General features: G+C 51.8%; 2 protein-coding genes across 4 annotated transcripts in view; both read right to left on the bottom strand.

Moving 5' to 3' along the window:
- Nucleotides 1-2581: 2581 nt before the first annotated feature.
- SPATC1L (spermatogenesis and centriole associated 1 like) lies at nt 2582-12865 on the bottom strand. Its single transcript, XM_036081648.2, has 3 exons — nt 12643-12865; nt 3633-3784; nt 2582-3157 (listed from the first exon to the last, which is right to left on the bottom strand). The coding sequence occupies exons 1-3, from the start codon at nt 12722-12724 to the stop codon at nt 2831-2833; spliced, it is 561 nt and encodes a 186-aa protein (XP_035937541.2). The 5' UTR covers nt 12725-12865; the 3' UTR covers nt 2582-2830.
- The window catches only part of LSS (lanosterol synthase), a 46062-nt gene continuing 30717 nt past the window's right edge, over nt 3652-18996 (bottom strand). Inside the window, exon 23 of one of the 3 annotated variants that reach the window (XM_078054657.1) lies at nt 3652-3784. The gene's annotated coding sequence lies outside the window, so the exon portion shown is untranslated. Of the gene's footprint in view, nt 3785-12860; nt 12994-15280; nt 15682-18996 lie in introns of those variants that run through there. The other 2 variants (XM_036081635.2, XM_036081636.2) reach the window with 2 other exon arrangements.

The following is an 18996-nucleotide window of genomic DNA, read 5'->3' as shown; positions in this document are numbered from 1 at the left end:
GTGCCCCTCCAGTGACCCTCCATGTGACCCTCCAAGTGCCCCTCCAGTGACCCTCCAAGTGCCCCTCCAGTGACCCTCCAAGTGCCCCTCCAGTGACCCTCCATGTGACCCTCCAAGTGCCCCTCCAGTGACCCTCCAAGTGCCCCTCCAGTGACCCTCCAAGTGGCTCTCCAGTGACCCTCCGTGTGACCCTCCAGTGACCCTCCATGTGCCCCTCCATGTGCCCCTCCATGTGACTCTCCTGGTGACCTGCTAAATTTCTTCATGTCAACTTCTGAGCTTGAGGTAGCAGGAAGACAAGAGAGGTCGTGTGTGAAGCCCCAACGTGGACCTGGCCCTCGGCAGAGGTCAGCTCGGCCTGGTCAGGCGGGAGAGTGGGGGGAGGGGTCAAGTCTGTGCTGTACGTGGATGGCCCTGCAGGGCAAGTGGTCACGATGAAGCCCCAGCTCTCCCAGTTGCTCTTCCCTGAGGCCAGTGGTTCCTCACAAAGGACTGATGTGCCCAGGCCAGCAGCCCAGGGCCCTGCACCCAGAGAGCCCAGCCGGGTCAGCACTGTCTTGAGTGGGGCGGGCACTTCCAGTCTGCAAAGCTTCCTATCACGTGGCTACCCCAGCAGTGCGCGGACGCCTCAGACCTGAGGTTCAACTGCCCCGCCTCTCAGGGCACTTTGAAAACCCCGCAGGGCCCTCCCAGAGGCAGACCAGACCCCGCCTGTCATCCTCCCGGCACGGGCGCCCACACAGCCACGGCAGTGCAGGGGCGGCCACAGAGCGCAGGTGAGGAGACCCCCGGCTGCATGGGCCTTGGGGCCCCAGCCCTCCAGCAGCCACCCCTGGGGCAGCCAGACAAGCCCAGAGACCCTCGGAGGCTGGGGGCAGCCAGGTCCTCTCCAGCCGGCTCCCCTGGGAGAACGTGAGGACAGCTATTCCACTTCTAGGTCCCACAGGGGGGTTGGGGAGCCTCAGCAGGACCTGGCAGACAGCAAAGGCCCAACAAAAGCATTCTTCCAAACCTGGGTCCTAACACCGAGGCTCACCCAAGAGAGCCTGCATCCCAGCCGTGCCCAGGAGTGCCCACCAGTCCTTCCTCCAACAAGCAGCCCTAGCGCCAAATTTGTGCGCCCTCCACAGGCCCCCAGGGTGGCAGAGTCCCCCAGCTGGGGGTTGGTGTCCAGTGGTTGGAAGGGGAGGACGGAGTCAGTTATGGACTGAATGGTGCCCACCCCCAAAATCATATGTGGAAGCGCTGACACCCAACACCTCAGAATGCAGCTATATTTGGAGACAGGGTCTTTAAAAAGGTAATAAAGTTGGTCTCCCCCTCCAATTCCCCCCCCCTTCATTTTTCCCTTCCTACTATCTTCGAACCCTGAGAGACTATGGACTCTGAGAAACAAACAGGGTTTTAGAGGGGAGGGGGGTGGGGGGATGGGTTAGCCTGGTGATGGGTATTAAGGAGGGCACGTACTGCGTGGAGCACTGGGTGTTATACGAAAACAATGGATCGTGGATCACCACGTCAAAAACCAATGATGTATTGCATGGTGACTAACATAACATAATAAAATAAAATTTAAAAAATAATTAACAGTCATTAACAATGAATTTTAAAGCTTTTTAAAATAAAAGTATCTATTTTGAAAAAAAAGGTAATAAAGTTAAAATTATGTCTGTCGTAGGGTGACCCTAATCTCCTCTGACTGGTGTCCTTATAGTGAGAGGAAAGCAGGACACCGACATGCACAGGGACAAGCATGTGAGGACACAGGGAGAAGGCGGCATCCACACGCCCAGGAGAGAGGCCTCAGGAGGAACCAGCCCTGTGAATACCTTGACCTGTGACGTCTAGCCTCCAGCATGTCCTCTGAACCACCCTGTTCTGTGGTGCACGTTCTGGCTGCCCAAGCTGATGAAAGTATCCTAAGGTGCTGGGGCCTCTGGGACACATGGGGCTATGAGGACCGAGGGACAGGTTGCCCCAACTGAAGTTGGTCCAGACACCCCAATACTTTCATCCTCACACCCACAGCAGAGAAGTGACCAGAGACCCTCCACTCACAGCCAAGGCCCAGGAAGGTGCCTGTGCCAGGCCCTGGTCCTGACTGGGGGCCCAGGAGGTCACCTGTCCTCAAGACCTCAGGAGAGATAGCGACCTGATGGCTCCGTTGGGGGCAGGGGTTGTGTGTGCATCAGATCATCTCCCAAATAAACAGATTCCCCGGAACCCACACAGCTGCATGGGCCCCGCTCTCTATCCAACCTGCTGCCCTGGCTGTCTTGAAATTCCTACTTTTGAACAAGGGACCTGTGTTTTCATTTTGCACCAGGCTCTGCAGATTCTATAGCTGTCCTGCCGGGACGGAATCCTTGCCTCAGGCTCTGCGTGTGGGGAAACCAGCTGCTGGCCCCTTCACGGGAGGAGACCGAGACCTCCCGGGGAGGTCTGAGGGCTGGAGGGTCTGGGAGCCCAGCCTGAGCCCCAGCCCCTCCCCTCGAGGCTCTGTCCAGGCTTCATTCCACAAATACCGGCGGGCACCTCCTGCGGTGTTCTCCATGCCCTCAAAGAGCCAAAGGTAAAGGTACACAGGTAAACAGATTATTTTAATAAAGTGCGACAGTGCCGCGCGGGTGTGGGCGGCGGGCGGGCTGGGCGCCTGGGGTGCGCGGCCCGGGCCGAGAGAGGCGCCTGCTCCGCGCCTGCGGCCCTGGGCGCTCCGTCGGCGGACGCGGCTCTTCCCCCGGCCGGAGGGGACACGCAGGAGGCACGCGGCCCCCGGGATTGGAACAAACACGTTTATTGCAGGAAAGGCGCGGCGCGCGCCGGGGCAGGCTCACCAGGCGAAGAGCGGCTTGTGGTCCTCCTTGGAGAGCTCGCACAAGCAGGTGAGCAGCAGCAGCGAGTCGCCCAGGAACTTGGGGGGCACCACGTCGATGACCAGCTTGCGCAGCGCTGCCGGGCTGCTATGCAGCGGGTTGGCACGCAGGTCGGGCCGCTGCTTCAGGATGCCGTAGGTGTTGATGAGGAACTCGCTGAACACCGGGTGCACGTCCCGGTTGTAGCCCAGCCTCTCCAGGCGCGCCGTGAGCGTCAGGTAGCGGTGCGTCAGCTCGCGCAGCTTCTTCTCGTCCACCGACCCGTCCAGGGACTTGATGGACGTCTGGGGGCACAGCGACCAGGCTTCCGTGAAGGAGGCCGCTGACACAGGGACGCGCGCCTAGAGCCCAGCCCCCAGCCCGGCAGAGCGCAGCGTCCCGGGTGCCCCCCAGCAGACAGTGTCCGGGACCAGAGCAGGGAGCTCCGCCCCTAGCGCACAGGCCGGAACGCGCGAGGCTCTGTGGCCCCGGGAGCCACGGCCGAGACTGTCCCAGGCCACAGAGCGGCTGGGTGCCAACAGAGACGCTCCCGGCAGCGGGCTCATCACCCTCTGTCACACGTGGGCCTCCACAGTCCTCAGCTGTGCGAGCACCACGGGTGATGGGGCAGCAAGGGGACCCTTCCCCCAGGGCAGCAAGGGGGGCCCCGTGGCAAGGGAGGGGACCCAGGGCAGGGAGGGATGCCAGGGTAGTGAGGGGCCCCCCACAGCAGGGAGGGGATCTGGGGCAGGGAGGGGACCCCAGGGCATAGAGGCATACCTGCTTGATCTTCTCAGGGATGTTGGACACGGTGAAACCGTACAGCCGGGTCACCCCCGGGAAGACATAGGCCAGGATGCGCCGGTCCAGCTGGAAGGCGATCTCCCCGACTATGCGCCCATCCTTCTCAGTGCTGGAGAAGCTCTGGATCTCTGTGAGGAGTGGAGGTAGTGAGATGGGCCACGGGTCCCAGGACATGGACGGTCAGGGGCCACCTGCCTTCCCCCTGCTGGCGCCCCGGGATCCATTTTAGGGAAAGGACCAACCTAAACACAGCCCCTGCAGGTTTGGGGTGACGCCGCTGGGGCCCTCCCCCCCATCATTGCTTCCCCTACCCCCAACGGTGAGGGTAAATACAAATGGAGAAGAAAACTTTGACTTTTCTGTTGCCAAAAGGGAGAGAGACCTGTCCTCTTCTCCCTCTTAGAGCAACCTGAGTAACCGATGATCCTAAGTCCTCTCTCTCTGCCCCTTTGAGATGGGCAGAAATGTCTTTAAAAGCTTGTTTTTACAGCCCAGGATTGTCTTGTCCCCCGGCACCAGGGGAGTCTGCCCAGGCACCTGGGTCAAGGGTGACCCCTGCTTATCACACAGGCCCCACCCCTATGACCAGGTATGTTCGGTGGGCCAGACGTGTCCCCTCCCCTCCTGAGGGTGGGGTGCCAGTTAACTTGGGAACACATAAGTAACCCGGGTCACGGGTCCAGGCTGCCTGGCTGTCTTGGCAGCCCGCGCATTGCAGGCTGGTTTCATGGGTACTTGATAATAAAAGTCTTCCCCGCGTTTGCGGAGAGGATTGCTGGGTTGGCAGGAGATCCTATTTTTAATGATCTCCCTGACGTTACCGGATACATCACCCACCCTCCCCTCCCAAACCTGCTTCCCAACCTGCCCCCCCACGGCAGCCTCTGTGCATTAAGCAGCAGGTATGCACCGGCACCCTTCGAACCACGTGCTCTCCGAAAACACCCGGTCAGATGCTTCTGACACTGAGAGGTCCGAAGTGAGCTGAGCCTGCGTCCGAGTCAGGCAGAGCCTCCGCACCGGAGACCCTCCATCCGACGGCGCCCCCGACTCCTGCTGCCTCCACATTCTGCTCTTTCATCCCCACGAGAGACAGTAGCAGCCCCATTTGCAGAGCCTTTCCTAAAGCCCCCGGGGCCTCGCCGAACCTGAGCATGACGCAAACCCTCCAGGGCATCGACTGGGTGCAGCCTGCGGGGTCCATCCGGTGGGCAGGCTGTGCATGCTTGGGCTGGGTGACCCAACACTCAGGACACCCCACAGCAGCCCTGGAGAACCCCCTGCACAGCCGTCTGTGCTGTGAATGCTGCGGGGCTCCAGGACCAGCTGTGCCTGTGGCCGTGGGCAGGTGTTTGCCCTCCTTGGCCCCATCCTGTGCCTGGGTCCACCTAACCGCTCGACCCAGAAAGCTGCCAGGTCACTCACACCACAGGAGAATGGTGGCCTCTCCCAGCACGTAACAGCCCGTCAGCACGGGCTTATCAGCTCCTTTGAGGGCAGGCCGCTGACATAGGGCCACCAGATGGCCACGGAGGATAGGCCCGGGGGGCACTGTGCTTTCGCTCCTTCAGCCACGCAGCTCGGGCACTGAGCGCCGCGGGCACTGAACAGGGAGCGTGGCTCTGCAGGTGGGGATGGGGAGCAGGAGGGGCCGCAAGGGTGTGGATGCCCCAGGCAGAGGGCCCCGCCTGAGCCACACGGCCCAGAGCCACGTGCTCCCCCACAGAACCCCATGAGGGCCTTGGAGCTGGGGGGAGCCCCGAGGCCAAAGGGTCACAGGGTGGGGGAAGCAGGATATGAGCTGAGGCAGAGCAGGTTTCTGAGGCGGAGGAGAAATGCTGGTGTGAAATGCTGGGGAGACGGGGCCACGGAGCTGGAGCCTCAGGACAGGCCGTGGCTCCCAACACAGCCTTGGGCCTTACTTAAAATTTTTTCTGAGACATAATCACAGAGTATAAAATTCACGCTCTTCAAGTATGCGATTCAGATGTTTTTCTATATTCACAGAGTTGTACAGCCATCACCACAACCAAATTCCCAAACAAAACAAAACCCTGTACCCACTAGCAGTCACACAGCGCTCTCCCACAGCCCCTGCAAACACCAACGTACGTCCTGTCCCCGTGGACGCCTCTATGCTGGGCATGGCCCACCAGCGCCGTCACGCAGCATGTGGCCCTGCATCTGGCCCCACACTGCTGTTCCCGAGGTCCGTCCACACTGCAGGCGCGTTAGCACTGAGCTCCTACCCATGCTGAGTAGCACCGCATCGTGTGCAGGGACCACATTCCGGTTGTCCCTTTGTCCGCTGACAGGCTTGGGGGCTATTATGAATAATGCCGCCATGAACATTCATATAAAAAACTTTGTGTGGTCAAATGTTCTCAGTTGCTTTAGATATATACCTAGGAGTGGAATTCTGGGACACATGGTAATTCTGTGTTTAATTTTTGATGCAATGCCAAACTGTTTCCACAGCGACAACATATATGCGTTCCAATGTCTCCACATCCTCACCAATGCCTGTGTTTGTCCCTCGTTTTTATGACAGCCATCCTAGTGGGCATGCAGTGGTGTCTCATTGTGGTTTATATTGATAAATACAACATTGAGCATCTGTTCATGTGCTTATTCTCCTTTTGTATGTCTTCTCTGGGGAAATGTTCCTTTGAGTTCTTTGCCCATTTTTAATTGGATTGTTTGTCTTTTTACTGTTGAGTTGTGGAGAGTTCTTATATATCCTGGATACTAGTCCCTTATCATCTGTTTGACAAATATTTTCTCCCACTCTGTGGGTTGAATTCATTTTCTTGAAATGTGTTCCTTTGAAATACATAAGTTTTTACTTTTGATAAAGCCCAGACTATATACTTTTCCTTTTGTTGCTCATGCTTTTGGTGTCACATCTAAAAATCTCTTGCCAAATCCAAGGTCATATGTTTTATCTCTGTGTTTTCCTCTTAACAGTTTTATGTCTTGAGCTCTTTTAGATTTTCTACATTTTTTTTTTAAGATTTTATTTATTTATTTGAGAGAGAGAATGAGACAGAGAGAGCATGAGAGAGGGTCAGAGGGAGAAGCAAACTCCCTGCCGAGCAGGGAGCCCGATGTGGGACTCGATCCCGGGACTCCAGGATCATGACCTGAGCCGAAGGCAGTCACTTAACCAACTGAGCCACCCTGGCGCCCTAGATTTTCTACATTTTGAGTTAATTTTTGTTTGTGGTGTGAGGGCCAACTTCATTCTCATGGATGTGTTTGTCCACTTGTCCCAGCACCATTTGTTGCAGACTGTTCTCTCTCTATTGAATTGTCTTGGTGTCCTTGTTGCATATTAAACCTATAAATGCTTGGGCTTATTTCTGGACTCTCAATTCTACTCCACTGATCTCTGTACATCTGTCCTTAAGACTGCCACACTGTCTGCATTACTGTAGCTTTATAGTAAGTTTCAGAACTGGAAAGTGTGAGTCCTCCAATTTTGCTCTCCTTTCTCAAGATTGTTTTGCCTCTTCTGGGTCTCTTACATTCCACCTGAATTTCAGGATGATTTTGGCAATTTCTGCAAGGAAGCCGGCTGGAATTTTGACAGGGATTTGTGTTGAATTTGCAGATCAATTTGGAGAGTGCTGCCATCTTAATAATATGAAGTCATCTGGCCCATGAACACAAGACATTTTTCTACTTATTTGAGTCCTCTTCACTTTCTTTCAAAAGTGCATTGTAGTTTCAGTGTGCTCCTTCCCTGATCACTTTGCAAAGCTGCAGAAGCTACCTGGGAGTTAGGGCTGAGAACCAGACTGACTGCCCAGCAACACATCAAGGCACATGAGGGGCACAGAGGCGCAGGGTGCAAACTCCCTTCTACATTAATATACCTCTCTCACCAGGAATCAGCCTTTCTTCTCACCCCTGTCTTTAATGCATAAATTAGATGGAAGAAGTGATATATACCTAAGATGTTCTAGAAATCATTTCTAGTCCAACCTGGGCCTTCCAAGATCCAGCCAAAATCTATTCTTCAAAGAAAAAAGTCAATAAAATTGACAAACCTCCAGCCAGACATATTAGGGAAAAAGAGAAAGAAGATAAACACTACCACTATCAGAAAATGGAGATGGTATCACCGCAGATCCTACAGATGTTAAAAGGATAATAATGGAACATTAGGAACAATTTTATGCTAATAAATTTGACAAGATAGATGAAATGGACCAGTTCCTTAAAAAACACAAAAGTTCACTATTGAGAGTGAAGGCCAAAGCTCCCTCAAGAAGAAATAGATAATTTGAATAGCCGTGTATCAACTAAGGAAATTGAATTTTCAGCAGGGGAAACATTCCTACAAAGAAAATTAAAGGCTCAGGTGGTTTCAGTGGTGAGTTTTACCAAATGTCTAAAGAGTAAATAATACCAATACTGTAAAAACTCTTCTAGATAATTAAAAAGGATGGAGCACTTTCCACCTCATTCACTGAAGTCAACATTAACCTGGTACCAAAACCAGAAAATGACATTTAAAAAAAACTATAGCCCAATATCCTTCACAGACAGTAAAAATTCTCAACAAAAGTTTAGAAAATTAAATCCAACAATACAAAAAAGTATAATACATGATGACCAAGTGAGGTTTATCTCAGGAATGCAAGGTTGGTTTATAATTCAAAAATCAATCAATGCAGTGTGCCTGGCTGGCTCAGTCAGTAAAGCATGTGACTCTTGACCTCAGGGTTGTGAGTTCAAGCTCCACATTGGGTGTAGAGATTACTTAAAAATAAGAAAATCCTTTTAAAAAAATCAATGTAATTAACCATATTAGCAGAAATAGACTACAAATAAAAATGAAATGCTCATCCTAATAGATGCAGAAAAAGCACTTGACAAAATCCAATATCCATTCACTATAACTCTTAGAAAACTAGGTATTAAAGGGAGCTTCCTCAACCTGATAAAGGGCACCTACAAAGACCTGAGCTAACATAATACCCAACAGTGACAGACTGAATACTTTCCTCCTAAATTAGGAAAAGACAAAAATGTCCACTGTCACCATTTCTATTCAACATGTGCTAGAAATTCTAGCCAATGCAATAAGACAAGAAAAAAAAAATAAAAGGAGTACAAACTAGAAATGAAAAAATAAACTTGTCTTTATTCACAAATGACACAATCATATATCCTAAGGAATCCACAAAAAGCTACTGTAACAAGTAAATGAGTTCAGTAAGGTTGCAAGATACAAAGTCGTGTTTTGTCAGGGTTCTCCAGAGAAATAGAAACAGAACCAATATGGGGTGTGTGTGTGTGTGTGTGTGTGTGTGTGTGTTTGTGTGTGTTGGGGGTGGGGGGTAAGGAATCAGCTCACGTGATTACGGAGACTAACAAGTCTCAAGATCTGCAAGGTGAGTCAGCAAGTAGAGACCTGGAGGGACTGAAAATATTGCTCTAGCCTAACTTTGAAGGTCTGAGAACCAAGAGAACCAATGGTATGATTTCAGTCCAGAGTACTGCAGGCTTGAGACTCAAGAAGAAGTGATGTTTCACAAACAATCCTAAAATTTGTATGGAATCAGAAAAGACCCCAAATCCCCAAGGAAATGTTGAAAAAGAAAAACAAAGCTGGGGGCATCACGTTGCCCAATTTCAAGCTATATTACAAAGCTGTGATCAACAAGACAGCATGGTACTGGCACAAAAACAGACATATAGACCAATGGAACAGAATAGAGAACCCAGATATGGACCCTCAACTCTATGGTCAAATAATCTTTGACAAAGCAGGAAAAAACATGCAATGGAAAAAAGACAGTCTCTTCAATAAATGGTGCTGGGCAAATTGGACAGCCACATGCAGAAGAATGAAACTCGACCATTCTCTAACACCATTTACAAAGATAAACTCAACGGGGATGAAAGACCTCAATGTGAGACAGGAATCCATCAAAATCCTAGAAGAGAACATAGGCAGTAACCTCTTTGACATTGCCCACAGCAACTTCTTTCAAGATACATCTCCAAAAGCTAGTGAAACAAAAGCAAAAATGAACTTCTGGGACTTCGTCAAGATAAAAAGCTTCTGCACAGCAAAGGAAACAGTCAACAAAACAAAGAGGCAACCCACAGAATGGGAGAAGATATTTGCAAGTGACACTACAGATAAAGGGCTGGTATCCAAAATGTATAAAGAACTTCTCAAACTCAACACCCAAAAAACAAATAATCAAGTCAAAAAGTGGGCAGAAGATATGAAGACACTTCTCTGAAGAAGACATACAAATGGCTAACAGACACATGATAAAATGTTCATCATCATTAGCCATCAGGGAAATCCAAATCAAAACCACATTGAGATACCACCTTACACCAGTTAGAATGGCAAAAATGGACAGGGAAAGAAACAACAAATGTTGGAGAGGTCGTGGAGAAAGGGGAACCCTCTTACACTGTTGGTGGGAATGCAAGTTGGTACAGCCACTTTGGAAAACAGTGTGGAGGTCCCTCAAAAATTTAAAAATAGAGCTACCCTATGACCCAGCAATTGCACTACTGGGTATTTACCCCAAAGACACAGATGTAGTGAAAAGAAGGGCCATATGCACCCCAATGTTCATAGCAGCAATGTCCACAATAGCCAAACTGTGGAAAGAGCCGAGATGCCCTTCAACAGATGAATGGATAAAGAAGATGTGGTCCATATATACAATGGAATATTACTCAGCCATCAGAAAAGATGAATACCCAACTTTTACATCAACATGGATGGGACTGGAGGAGATTATGCTAAGTGAAATAAGTCAAGCAGAGAGAGTCAATTATCATATGGTTTCACTTATTTGTGGAACATAAGGATAGAATAGCATGGAGGATGTTAGGAGAAGGAAGGGAAAAATGAAGGGGGGGAAATCGGAGGGAGAGATGAACCATGAGAGACTATGGACTCTGAGAAACAAACTGAGGGTTTTAGAGGGGAGGGAGGTGGGGGGATGGGTTAGCCCAGTGATGGGTATTAAGGAGGGCACGTTCTGCATGGAGCACTGGGTGTTATACGAAAACAATGGATCATGGATCACCACATCAAAAACCAATGTATTGTATGGTGACTAACATAACATAATAAAATTAAAAAAAAAAAAAAGAAAAGAAGTGATGTTTCAGGTCAAGTCCAAAGACAGTCAGACAGGAGGAATTCTATCCTCCTCAGGGTAGAGGAGGATAATTTTGTCCTATGCAGGCCTTCAACTGATTAGATGAGGCCCACCCACACTGGGCGGCGGGGGGGGGGGGGCGGGCAAAGTGCTTATTCAGTCTATTGATTTAAATGTTAAACTCACCCAAAACGCTTTCCCAGAAACACCCAGAACGTCTGACTAAATATCTGGGTACTTCATGGCCCAGTCAAGTTGACAAATAAGATTAACCATCACAGAAATAAATACACAAAAATCAATTGTGCTACTATATACTAGAAAAGAACAATCAGAAATTGATAATGATAAAGGCAATAGTATTTTCTATAGCATCAAAAGTGAAAATACTAAGGGGTCAATTTAACAAAAATGTGCAAGATCTAAACTTAGAAAACTATAAACATTGTTGAAATTTTTAAACAACTACATAAACAGAGAGATATACAGTATTCATGGATCTAAAGTTCAATATTGTTAAAAGTGTCATTTCCCTGAAAAGTAACCTAATCAATCTGTACATGCAGGGCAATCCCAAACTCCTAGCAAGATTTTTTTAAAAAACAGACAAGTTGAGGGGCACTTGGGTGGCTCAGTCAGTTGGGTATCCAACTCCTGATTTTGGCTCAGGTCTGATCTCAGGATGTTGGGATCAAGCCCCACATTTGGCTCTGTGCTCAGTGGGGTGTCTGCTTGGGTTTCTCTCTCCCTCTCACTCTGCCCCTCCCTGCCTCTAAAATAAATAAATAAATCTTAAAAAAAAAAAAAAAAACAGACAGGGGCGCCTGATTGGCTCAGTCATTAGGTGTCTGCCTTCGGCTCAGGTCATGATCCCTGGGTCCTGGGATGGAGCCCCGCATAGGGCTCCCAGCTCAATGGGAAGCCTGCTTCTCCCTCTCCCACTCCTCCTGCTTGTGTTCCCTCTCTTGCTGTGTCTCTCTCTGTCAAAATAAAATAAAATAAAATAAAATAAAACAGACAAATTGATTCTAAAATTCATATGGAAATGCAAAGGACCTACAATAGCCAGAACAACTTTGAAAAAGGAGAGCAAAGTTGAAGAACATATACCACCTGATTAACAGTCTTACTTCAAAGCTACAGTAATCGAGACACTGTGCATTGGAATCAACACAGACAGATAAATAGAATAGCATGGAGGATCCAGAAATACACTTATACATATATGGATAGAAGTGTCAAGGCAATTCAATGGAGAAAAAATTATCTTTCTGAACACTGATTCTGGAAGAAGTAGCCATCTAATGTGAATCTCATACCACGTACAAAAACTGACTTGAAATTGATCAGAGACCTAAATGTAAAACCTAAACCCATAAAACTTCTAGAAGAACACACAGGAGAGAATCTTTGTGACCTTCAGTGTGACAAAGATTTCTTAAATCGCACACAAAAAACATGAACTACATAAAAGAAAAAAAATCAATAAACCGGACTTCATCAAATGAAACAGTTTTGCTCTTTAAAGAACACTTATGCAAATGGAAAAGCCACAGATTGGGGGACCACATTTGCAAAACATTTGCCCAGAAAAGGACTTGTGTGCAGAATATATGAAGAACTCTTGACAACTGGATCATAAGAAGATAAGCAACTCAATTTTTTTTAATAGGCAAAAAATTTTAACAGAAGAGCCCCAGACCCTGGCCTCCCAGCCACACTCTCTTCCCTCTGCTGGAAAATGGAGACGCTTTGGCCAGCTGGCCACCAGGCCACCCTCCCCGGCTGCCCGCCACCACACCCCGGTGCCCACCCTGGTGCCCACGCCCGCTGGGCCATACCGTTAAGGTAGTAGCTCCTCCTGGTCCTGTCCCCAGAGGGCAGGCTGCTCTCCGAGAAGCACACTTTCTTGGGCCGGACCATCTCCCTGGGCTCCAGCAGGGTCTTGTCCGCCAGCGGGTCCTGCAAGGGGCTCAGGAGTGGGGACAGCTTCCTGTCAGTGCCTCGGGGTACAGGCAGCTCGAGGGGACTGAGGAAAGCCTTGAAGGGCACCTGGGTGGAGGTTGCACAGCCAGGGGAGGCGTCGTCCTCACTGGAGATGGGGGCGTGCGAGCACAGCAGGTCCTCCAGGGAGGACGTCTGCAGCTGAGAGGGTGCATCGGGGGCACTGGAGAACCTTCCAAAGTCTGCAACTGGGATGGGGAGGGAGGGGAAGTCAGGCTGTGTTCCTGAAACATCCCTAAGGAGGGAGAGATTACTGAAGAACACCTGCATGCCCAGCCTCAGGCTGCGATACCCCACCCTGTGCTTCAGAGCCCTCCTCCTCCCTCTACAGAAGATGGCACTGTGGGTGCCCACCCCATCCAAGGACGCCACCAGCCTCACGTTCATGAGCAAGGCAAGCGTGCACGCCTCCATGCGCTTCCTACCCGCCCATGCCCCCACACACAGTACCAAGGGACTTGTATATGCTTGTAAATTTTTACATAAATGGTATCATCCTATACATGTTTTATTCTGCCACATACCTTTTTCTGCAGTGTTATCTTTTTTGGGAATTTATCCATGTTGAGTCTTACCTGATACATTTAACCGTTTCATGCCACATGTGTGATCCACACACACACACACACACACACACAGAGCAATTTCCATATCCGTTGCTCTGCTGATAGACATGAGGGTAATTCCTGGTTTCCTTGAAGAAGCAAAGCTACAATCAGCACCCCGTAACGTGCCTCCTGCCCACAGTGAGCACCACAACGTGCCTCCTGCCCACAGTGAGCACCACAACGTGCCTCCTGCCCACAGTGAGCACCACAACGTGCCTCCTGCCCACAGTGAGCACCACAACGTGCCTCCTGCCCACAGTGAGCACCACAACGTGCCTCCTGCCCACAGTGAGCACCACAACGTGCCTCCTGCCCACAGTGAGCACCACAACGTGCCTCCTGCCCACAGTGAGCACCACAACGTGCCTCCTGCCCACAGTGAGCACCACAACGTGCCTCCTGCCCACAGTGAGCACCACAACGTGCCTCCTGCCCACAGTGAGCACCACAACGTGCCTCCTGCCCACAGTGAGCACCACAACGTGCCTCCTGCCCACAGTGAGCACCACAACGTGCCTCCTGCCCACAGTGAGCACCACAACGTGCCTCCTGCCCACAGTGAGCACCACAACGTGTCTCCTGCCCACAGTGAGCACCATAACGTGCCTCCTTGCCCACAGTGAGCACCACAACGTGCCTCCTTGCCCACAGTGAGCACCATAACGTGCCTCCTGCCCACAGTGAGCACCATAACGTGCCTCCTGCCCACAGTGAGCACCTCCACCACCTACACCGGGCTCAGGTGTGTGCCTGCCGAACTTGCTCTGTGATCCACATTGGTAGAATGCAGAACATTCCAGCAGCTGCCCCGGTCCTAGGTAAGCACAGGCCAGGCTGATGACATCACATGGCTTTTCCCTAATCCCCAGGGACACTGAACATCCTGTCATATCTGCTTATTAGCCCCTCAGGTTTTCTTTAGGTGATTTATCTTTGCCTTTTCTCTGCTCATTTTAGGATTTTTGGGGAGAGCGCGGGGGGCGGGGGGAGGTGAGTAGTCTTGAAAATTATTTGTAGCAGCTCTTTTTGTCTCCTGCATACTAATTCCTTGTTGATGAAAAGTGTTGTAAATGTCTTCTTCCATTGGGTGCCTTGCCTATATTTTAATCTCTTTTATAGTGACTTGTCATGCAGAATTTTTCAAATTACAATGTAATCAACTTTAACTTATTCTTTTTGTGATTTAAAATAATCCTTTTCTGTTCCCATAGGACAAACTTGTTCTTTTAGCAATAAGGCAAATATATGCTTGAAAAATAGTGTTTTTTAAGAGTTATAATGAAAAATTATAGGGGCGCCTGGCTGGCTCGGTTGGAGGAGCATGCAACTCTTGATCTCAGGGTTGTTGGGGTAGAGATTACTTAAATAAATAAAACTTTAAAAAAAATGAAAAATTATATCCTAAAATATACCTCCTTGGGAACCAACAAATCTACCTCCAGCAATGTTTTCCTAGGAAAAAAAATGTTCAAAAAAAGAACAGCCATCAGGATGTGTCTTGCCTCCTGTCTGCCCACTTGGCCAAAATGGCCATTCCCGTGGGCCTGCTGAGGGCCTCACAGTGTCCTGACCAGCCCAGACACGGCCCACGGACCACCCTTCCAGAGCTCACCAAGAATGCGACACGAGAGCACCTCTGGCTGCCCCAGGGCTCGGGGCTCAACCTCCTGAGGGCAGGCAGCCACCCCACAGAGGGCAAGGGCCTGTGCTAGAGGGACTTCTGTTGTGCTCAGCCGGGTTTGGGCTTTGTCTTGTTCCTATTTAGTGAGTTGTGATTCCCTTCTGTTACTCACAAGCCTTCAGTAGAGTTGTGATAACATTAAAAAAACAAAAATGTTTAACCTTCAGTCAAGTCCAAAAAGTAGGTACATTTGCAGGCTACACTTTAATGAAACTATACATGAATAACAAGCATCGGCACAAAATTCCATTCCTCAGAAGTAAAAGCATTCCCCCAAATAATGATCACATCAAGGAAGAAATGAAAAAATGATTATTGAGAAATAATGAAAATCAGAACACTATGTACATTTAAATCAGAACACAAATGTACATCAGTACATTTAAAACTGTATTTGGATTGAAATTAGTGATTTAAATGCCTTAATTACTTTTTAAAAATCATCAAAAAATTAAGCATTCAGATCAAGACATGAAGAGGAGCTCCTAAGAAACAGAAAATCTAGAAACAGCGGAAATGACAGCAGGAATACCCTGGAAGCAGCTCCACGACACGTCAACAAGACCGCAAAGCTGCAGACAGTGACTCTGGGGAAACAGAAAACATGGGGAGATGAAACTGGGAATGAGAAAAGCAACATCAGAAAGACCAGGAAGAGGTGAGAGCTGCCGCCCCGTCACCAAGATCGCAGTCATGGGAGAGCTCTTGCGGAAAGGTGTTTTTAAATGACTCAGTAAGAAGCAGAAAATCTAAATGGACCAATAAGCAAAGAAGAAAAATCTAGAAGTTACAAAACCATTATGCTCTGAGGGCACGGGCCTGCCGGGGTGACAGCAAGTTCTTTCAGATTCCAAATGATTCTTAATCCCTATGCCACATGAACAAGGTTGGAACACTGAAAAAAATGAAAAGATGCTTGATCGAGGTTATAAACCGGTCACAACTCTGATGTCAAATCCCCACACAGAAAACCCACAGACGGAAAACCAAAACCGGAACTCACATAGGAACCGAGTCCCGAGATCCTGAGCGAAGCCCCATCCCAGCAGACGCCAGGGCAGCCGGCCGGAGCCCAGGGCCGCGAGGCCTCTGGGTGGAGCAGGCCGAGGGCCCCAGCCGAGGGCACCCCATCCCGGCTGGACCGGGGTCACGGAAACTGAACACGACAAGCTCGTTCTCGATTTTTCTTGTTCTTTAGAAAGGACTAGAAGGGTCCTCCCAGTGCCCAGCCTGCGTGCCCCCCGCCCCCAGGCCCACCCGCTGGCTGCCGATGCCAGGGTTCTGAGAGTTCCAAGGGCAAAGACAAAGGCAAAATTAACAAGTACACACACACTGTCGATCTCGTTTAAAATGGTCCTTGGCACACAGTGTGGTTGTAGACGCAGAACAGAACGCACTGAGAAACTTAGCAGCCCGGGACCCTCCCCCGGAGCGTGGCTGTGTGTGGCCCTGGGGTTGCGAAGGTGCCGGGGCCGGCAGGGTCTGAGGCCACAGCCTGGCGGAGCGCGTCCAGCAGCTTCTATCTCAACAGTTCAACAGCACCCGGCCCTTGACCCAGGGGTTTCCCGCCGTGACCCCTGCGGCAGGTCTGCCCTGCCCTGGCTGCCGTGGTGGGGAACGGTGGGGGCCATCAACGTGCACAACAGCTCAACCCCGCTTAGGGAAAGCCAGACGACCCCCTGGGACGGGCACATGAACATACCCACCACACATTTCAGAGGGAGACCCGGGAAAACGTTGACAGTGGCTGACTTTGGGAATGGGGCCAGGAGCTGGGGCCCGGCCTGGTACGTTACATCCTCCTGGGGTATTTGTAAGTTTGCCATGAGTACGTGTTGTTGAACAAAGAAAACGGGTCTTAAAGCACATCCTGCTTTGAAGGCAAACGCTAAGGGACTGTGAGAAACGTGAGCTGTTGCAGGGGGAGCTCCCTTTGGTTCACAAACTCCTGCCACTGTGCAAGAGTAGTTCCAAACTTCAGTCCCCAAAGAAGGCTGAGGGCCAGGGCCAGGCCTGCAGGCAGGGTCCCAGAGCCCCGGGCACAGCGGTGGCCCTGACCACAGTGGAGCTGGCCCCTCCCCGAGGATGGCCGGGGCCTCGCTGACCCTGGCCCACACCCTGCAGCAGGGGCTCCAGGCCTCTCTGTGCAAGGCTTGGTGGCCTTAGGCTGGCCAGGGGCTGGAGCTCCTGCTAAGCCTGGTGTCCTGCAAAGTCTGGGCTTGCTGGGGGTGACACACAGGGGTGCCGGCTGCCACCCCAGAGACGCCACCCTGACTTGGGCCCCGACCAGGGCCCCCCTAGGAGCAGCCTGGCTTGAGTGAGAGTCTGCACCTCTCCCGACGAGGTGCCGGAGGGATGGGGAGGGGGGAAGGCCCCAGGGCTCCTGCCACTGCGGACGCAGGGGTAGCTCTGAGCCCCTGGAGGAGGCCCCAGCCTGACCCGATTCTCCAGACAAAGGACAATGGAGCCACACTGCGTTTGTGACTCTTGGCAGGAGTCACAGAGCCAATAAGGCTTGGGGACAAGTGCCTTTGGCAGCCACTGCACAAGGGCATCCCCGGTGGCCCAAAAAGGCAGCCCTGGCCCCCTGCTGTGGGATGTCACACAGGGGACAAGGCCCTGTGAGGCCAGTCCTCCTCAGCAAGTTTCTGGTGACAAGCATGTGCCTTGGCAGCTGGTGGGAGCTCAGGACTGGTAGGGACTAGGGGTTTCTCCAGCTGCCCCTCTGGGCGTCATTGTCCTCTTCCCGCCATCCCCCCAACCCCCTCCACCCCCCCACCGCCGCCCTCTGCTTGTCCTGAGCTCCCTCTTCAAGGTCCCCCTTGAGGCTGAAGGAGTCCAGGTGCCATGAAGGACCCCAGGGACATGCTTGCTCACAGGGCTTTGCACCCATGAGCTCCATGCGGGGGGCTGGTGGGTGGCAGCCACCGCTATGGGGGCTAACCCCCCCCCGTTTTCCAGGTGTGGACTTAGTGGCCCAGAGAGAAGGGCCTTACCTGAGGACACACAGCAGAATGGGGAACTGGGTCTTGGTTTACTCAGACCTGAGGGAAGGAAGCGGGCCCGAGAGCACCGGCGTCAGCAGGCCGGGCCCTGCCTGCGCCCTGCGGCCTCCCCTCGGCTCCCGGGAGCCCCGCAGCCAGCTGGCCCCAGCTGCCCAGGCCCGTGGCCTCACCTGCACTCCCAGGGGAGCAGTCCTCGGGGTAGGTGGGCACCTTGGTGAAGAGGAGGTCTCTGCTCCCGAGACCACAGCGCTCCTGGCAGCTCTCACTGAGCAGACGCTTCAGCATCTGGTTCTCCTTCATGAGGCGCACCTGCTTCTTCAGGTCTGCGTTCTCACTCATGAGCCTGTTCATCAGCTCGCTGCCCTCGGCCATGGCCACGTCTTCAGGTGCTCACGTGTGGGCCTGCGGCCCCATGGAGGTGGAAATCCAGAGCCCGCAGGCGCTCGAGAAACAGCCCAAGGCCCCGGAGTTCCACGGCTGTCCGGCCTTCCGCAGCCTTGTGATGTCGCCCGCCCTTAAAGAGCCGGTCGGCGCCGGACCACCCACTCCACCCGCAGACCTTGGCTCCGGGGCCAGCGCCCCACAGAGCGACACCTCCGGCCGAGGGGGCTGCCAAGCAGAACACAGGGAGCGGATGGGAGAAGTGGGGACGGGGCTCGTGGGGAGGGCAGCTCAGCCCGAGACGGGAATGCTCCAGCCCCCCCTAGGAACAGCCAGAGCACTGGGCTGAGGCGCAGGGCGGGCCATCCACGCCCTGTGGCGTGCACAGGCCTCAGGGGGACTCTGCCTTCACTCTGCGTGACTTGTGGCGTCCCTCCCCATGAGCCATCAGCCCTCCCATGGTTCTCATGTGGCTCCGCACTCTGTGGGATCGGCAGGGTCCCCCAGGACCTGGGC

The sequence above is a fragment of the Halichoerus grypus genome, chromosome 1, assembly GCF_964656455.1.
Source record: "Halichoerus grypus chromosome 1, mHalGry1.hap1.1, whole genome shotgun sequence".
In the NCBI taxonomy this organism is placed as follows: domain Eukaryota; kingdom Metazoa; phylum Chordata; class Mammalia; order Carnivora; family Phocidae; genus Halichoerus; species Halichoerus grypus.
Note: the sequence above shows the minus strand (reverse complement) of the source record. Positions and strands in the feature narration are given on the sequence as shown.

Bases quoted from the DNA above. Each gene is read 5' to 3' on its own strand.
- SPATC1L (XM_036081648.2), bottom strand. From the start codon at position 12,724: ATGGTCCGGCCCAAGAAAGTGTGCTTCTCGGAGAGCAGCCTGCCCTCT. The intron at 3,785-12,642 runs GTATGGCCCAGC...CACTCCTCACAG, and splicing joins GAGGAGCTACTACCTTAACG to AGATCCAGAGCTTCTCCAGC. The intron at 3,158-3,632 runs GTATGCCTCTAT...CTGTGCCCCCAG, and splicing joins TCCCTGAGAAGATCAAGCAG to ACGTCCATCAAGTCCCTGGA.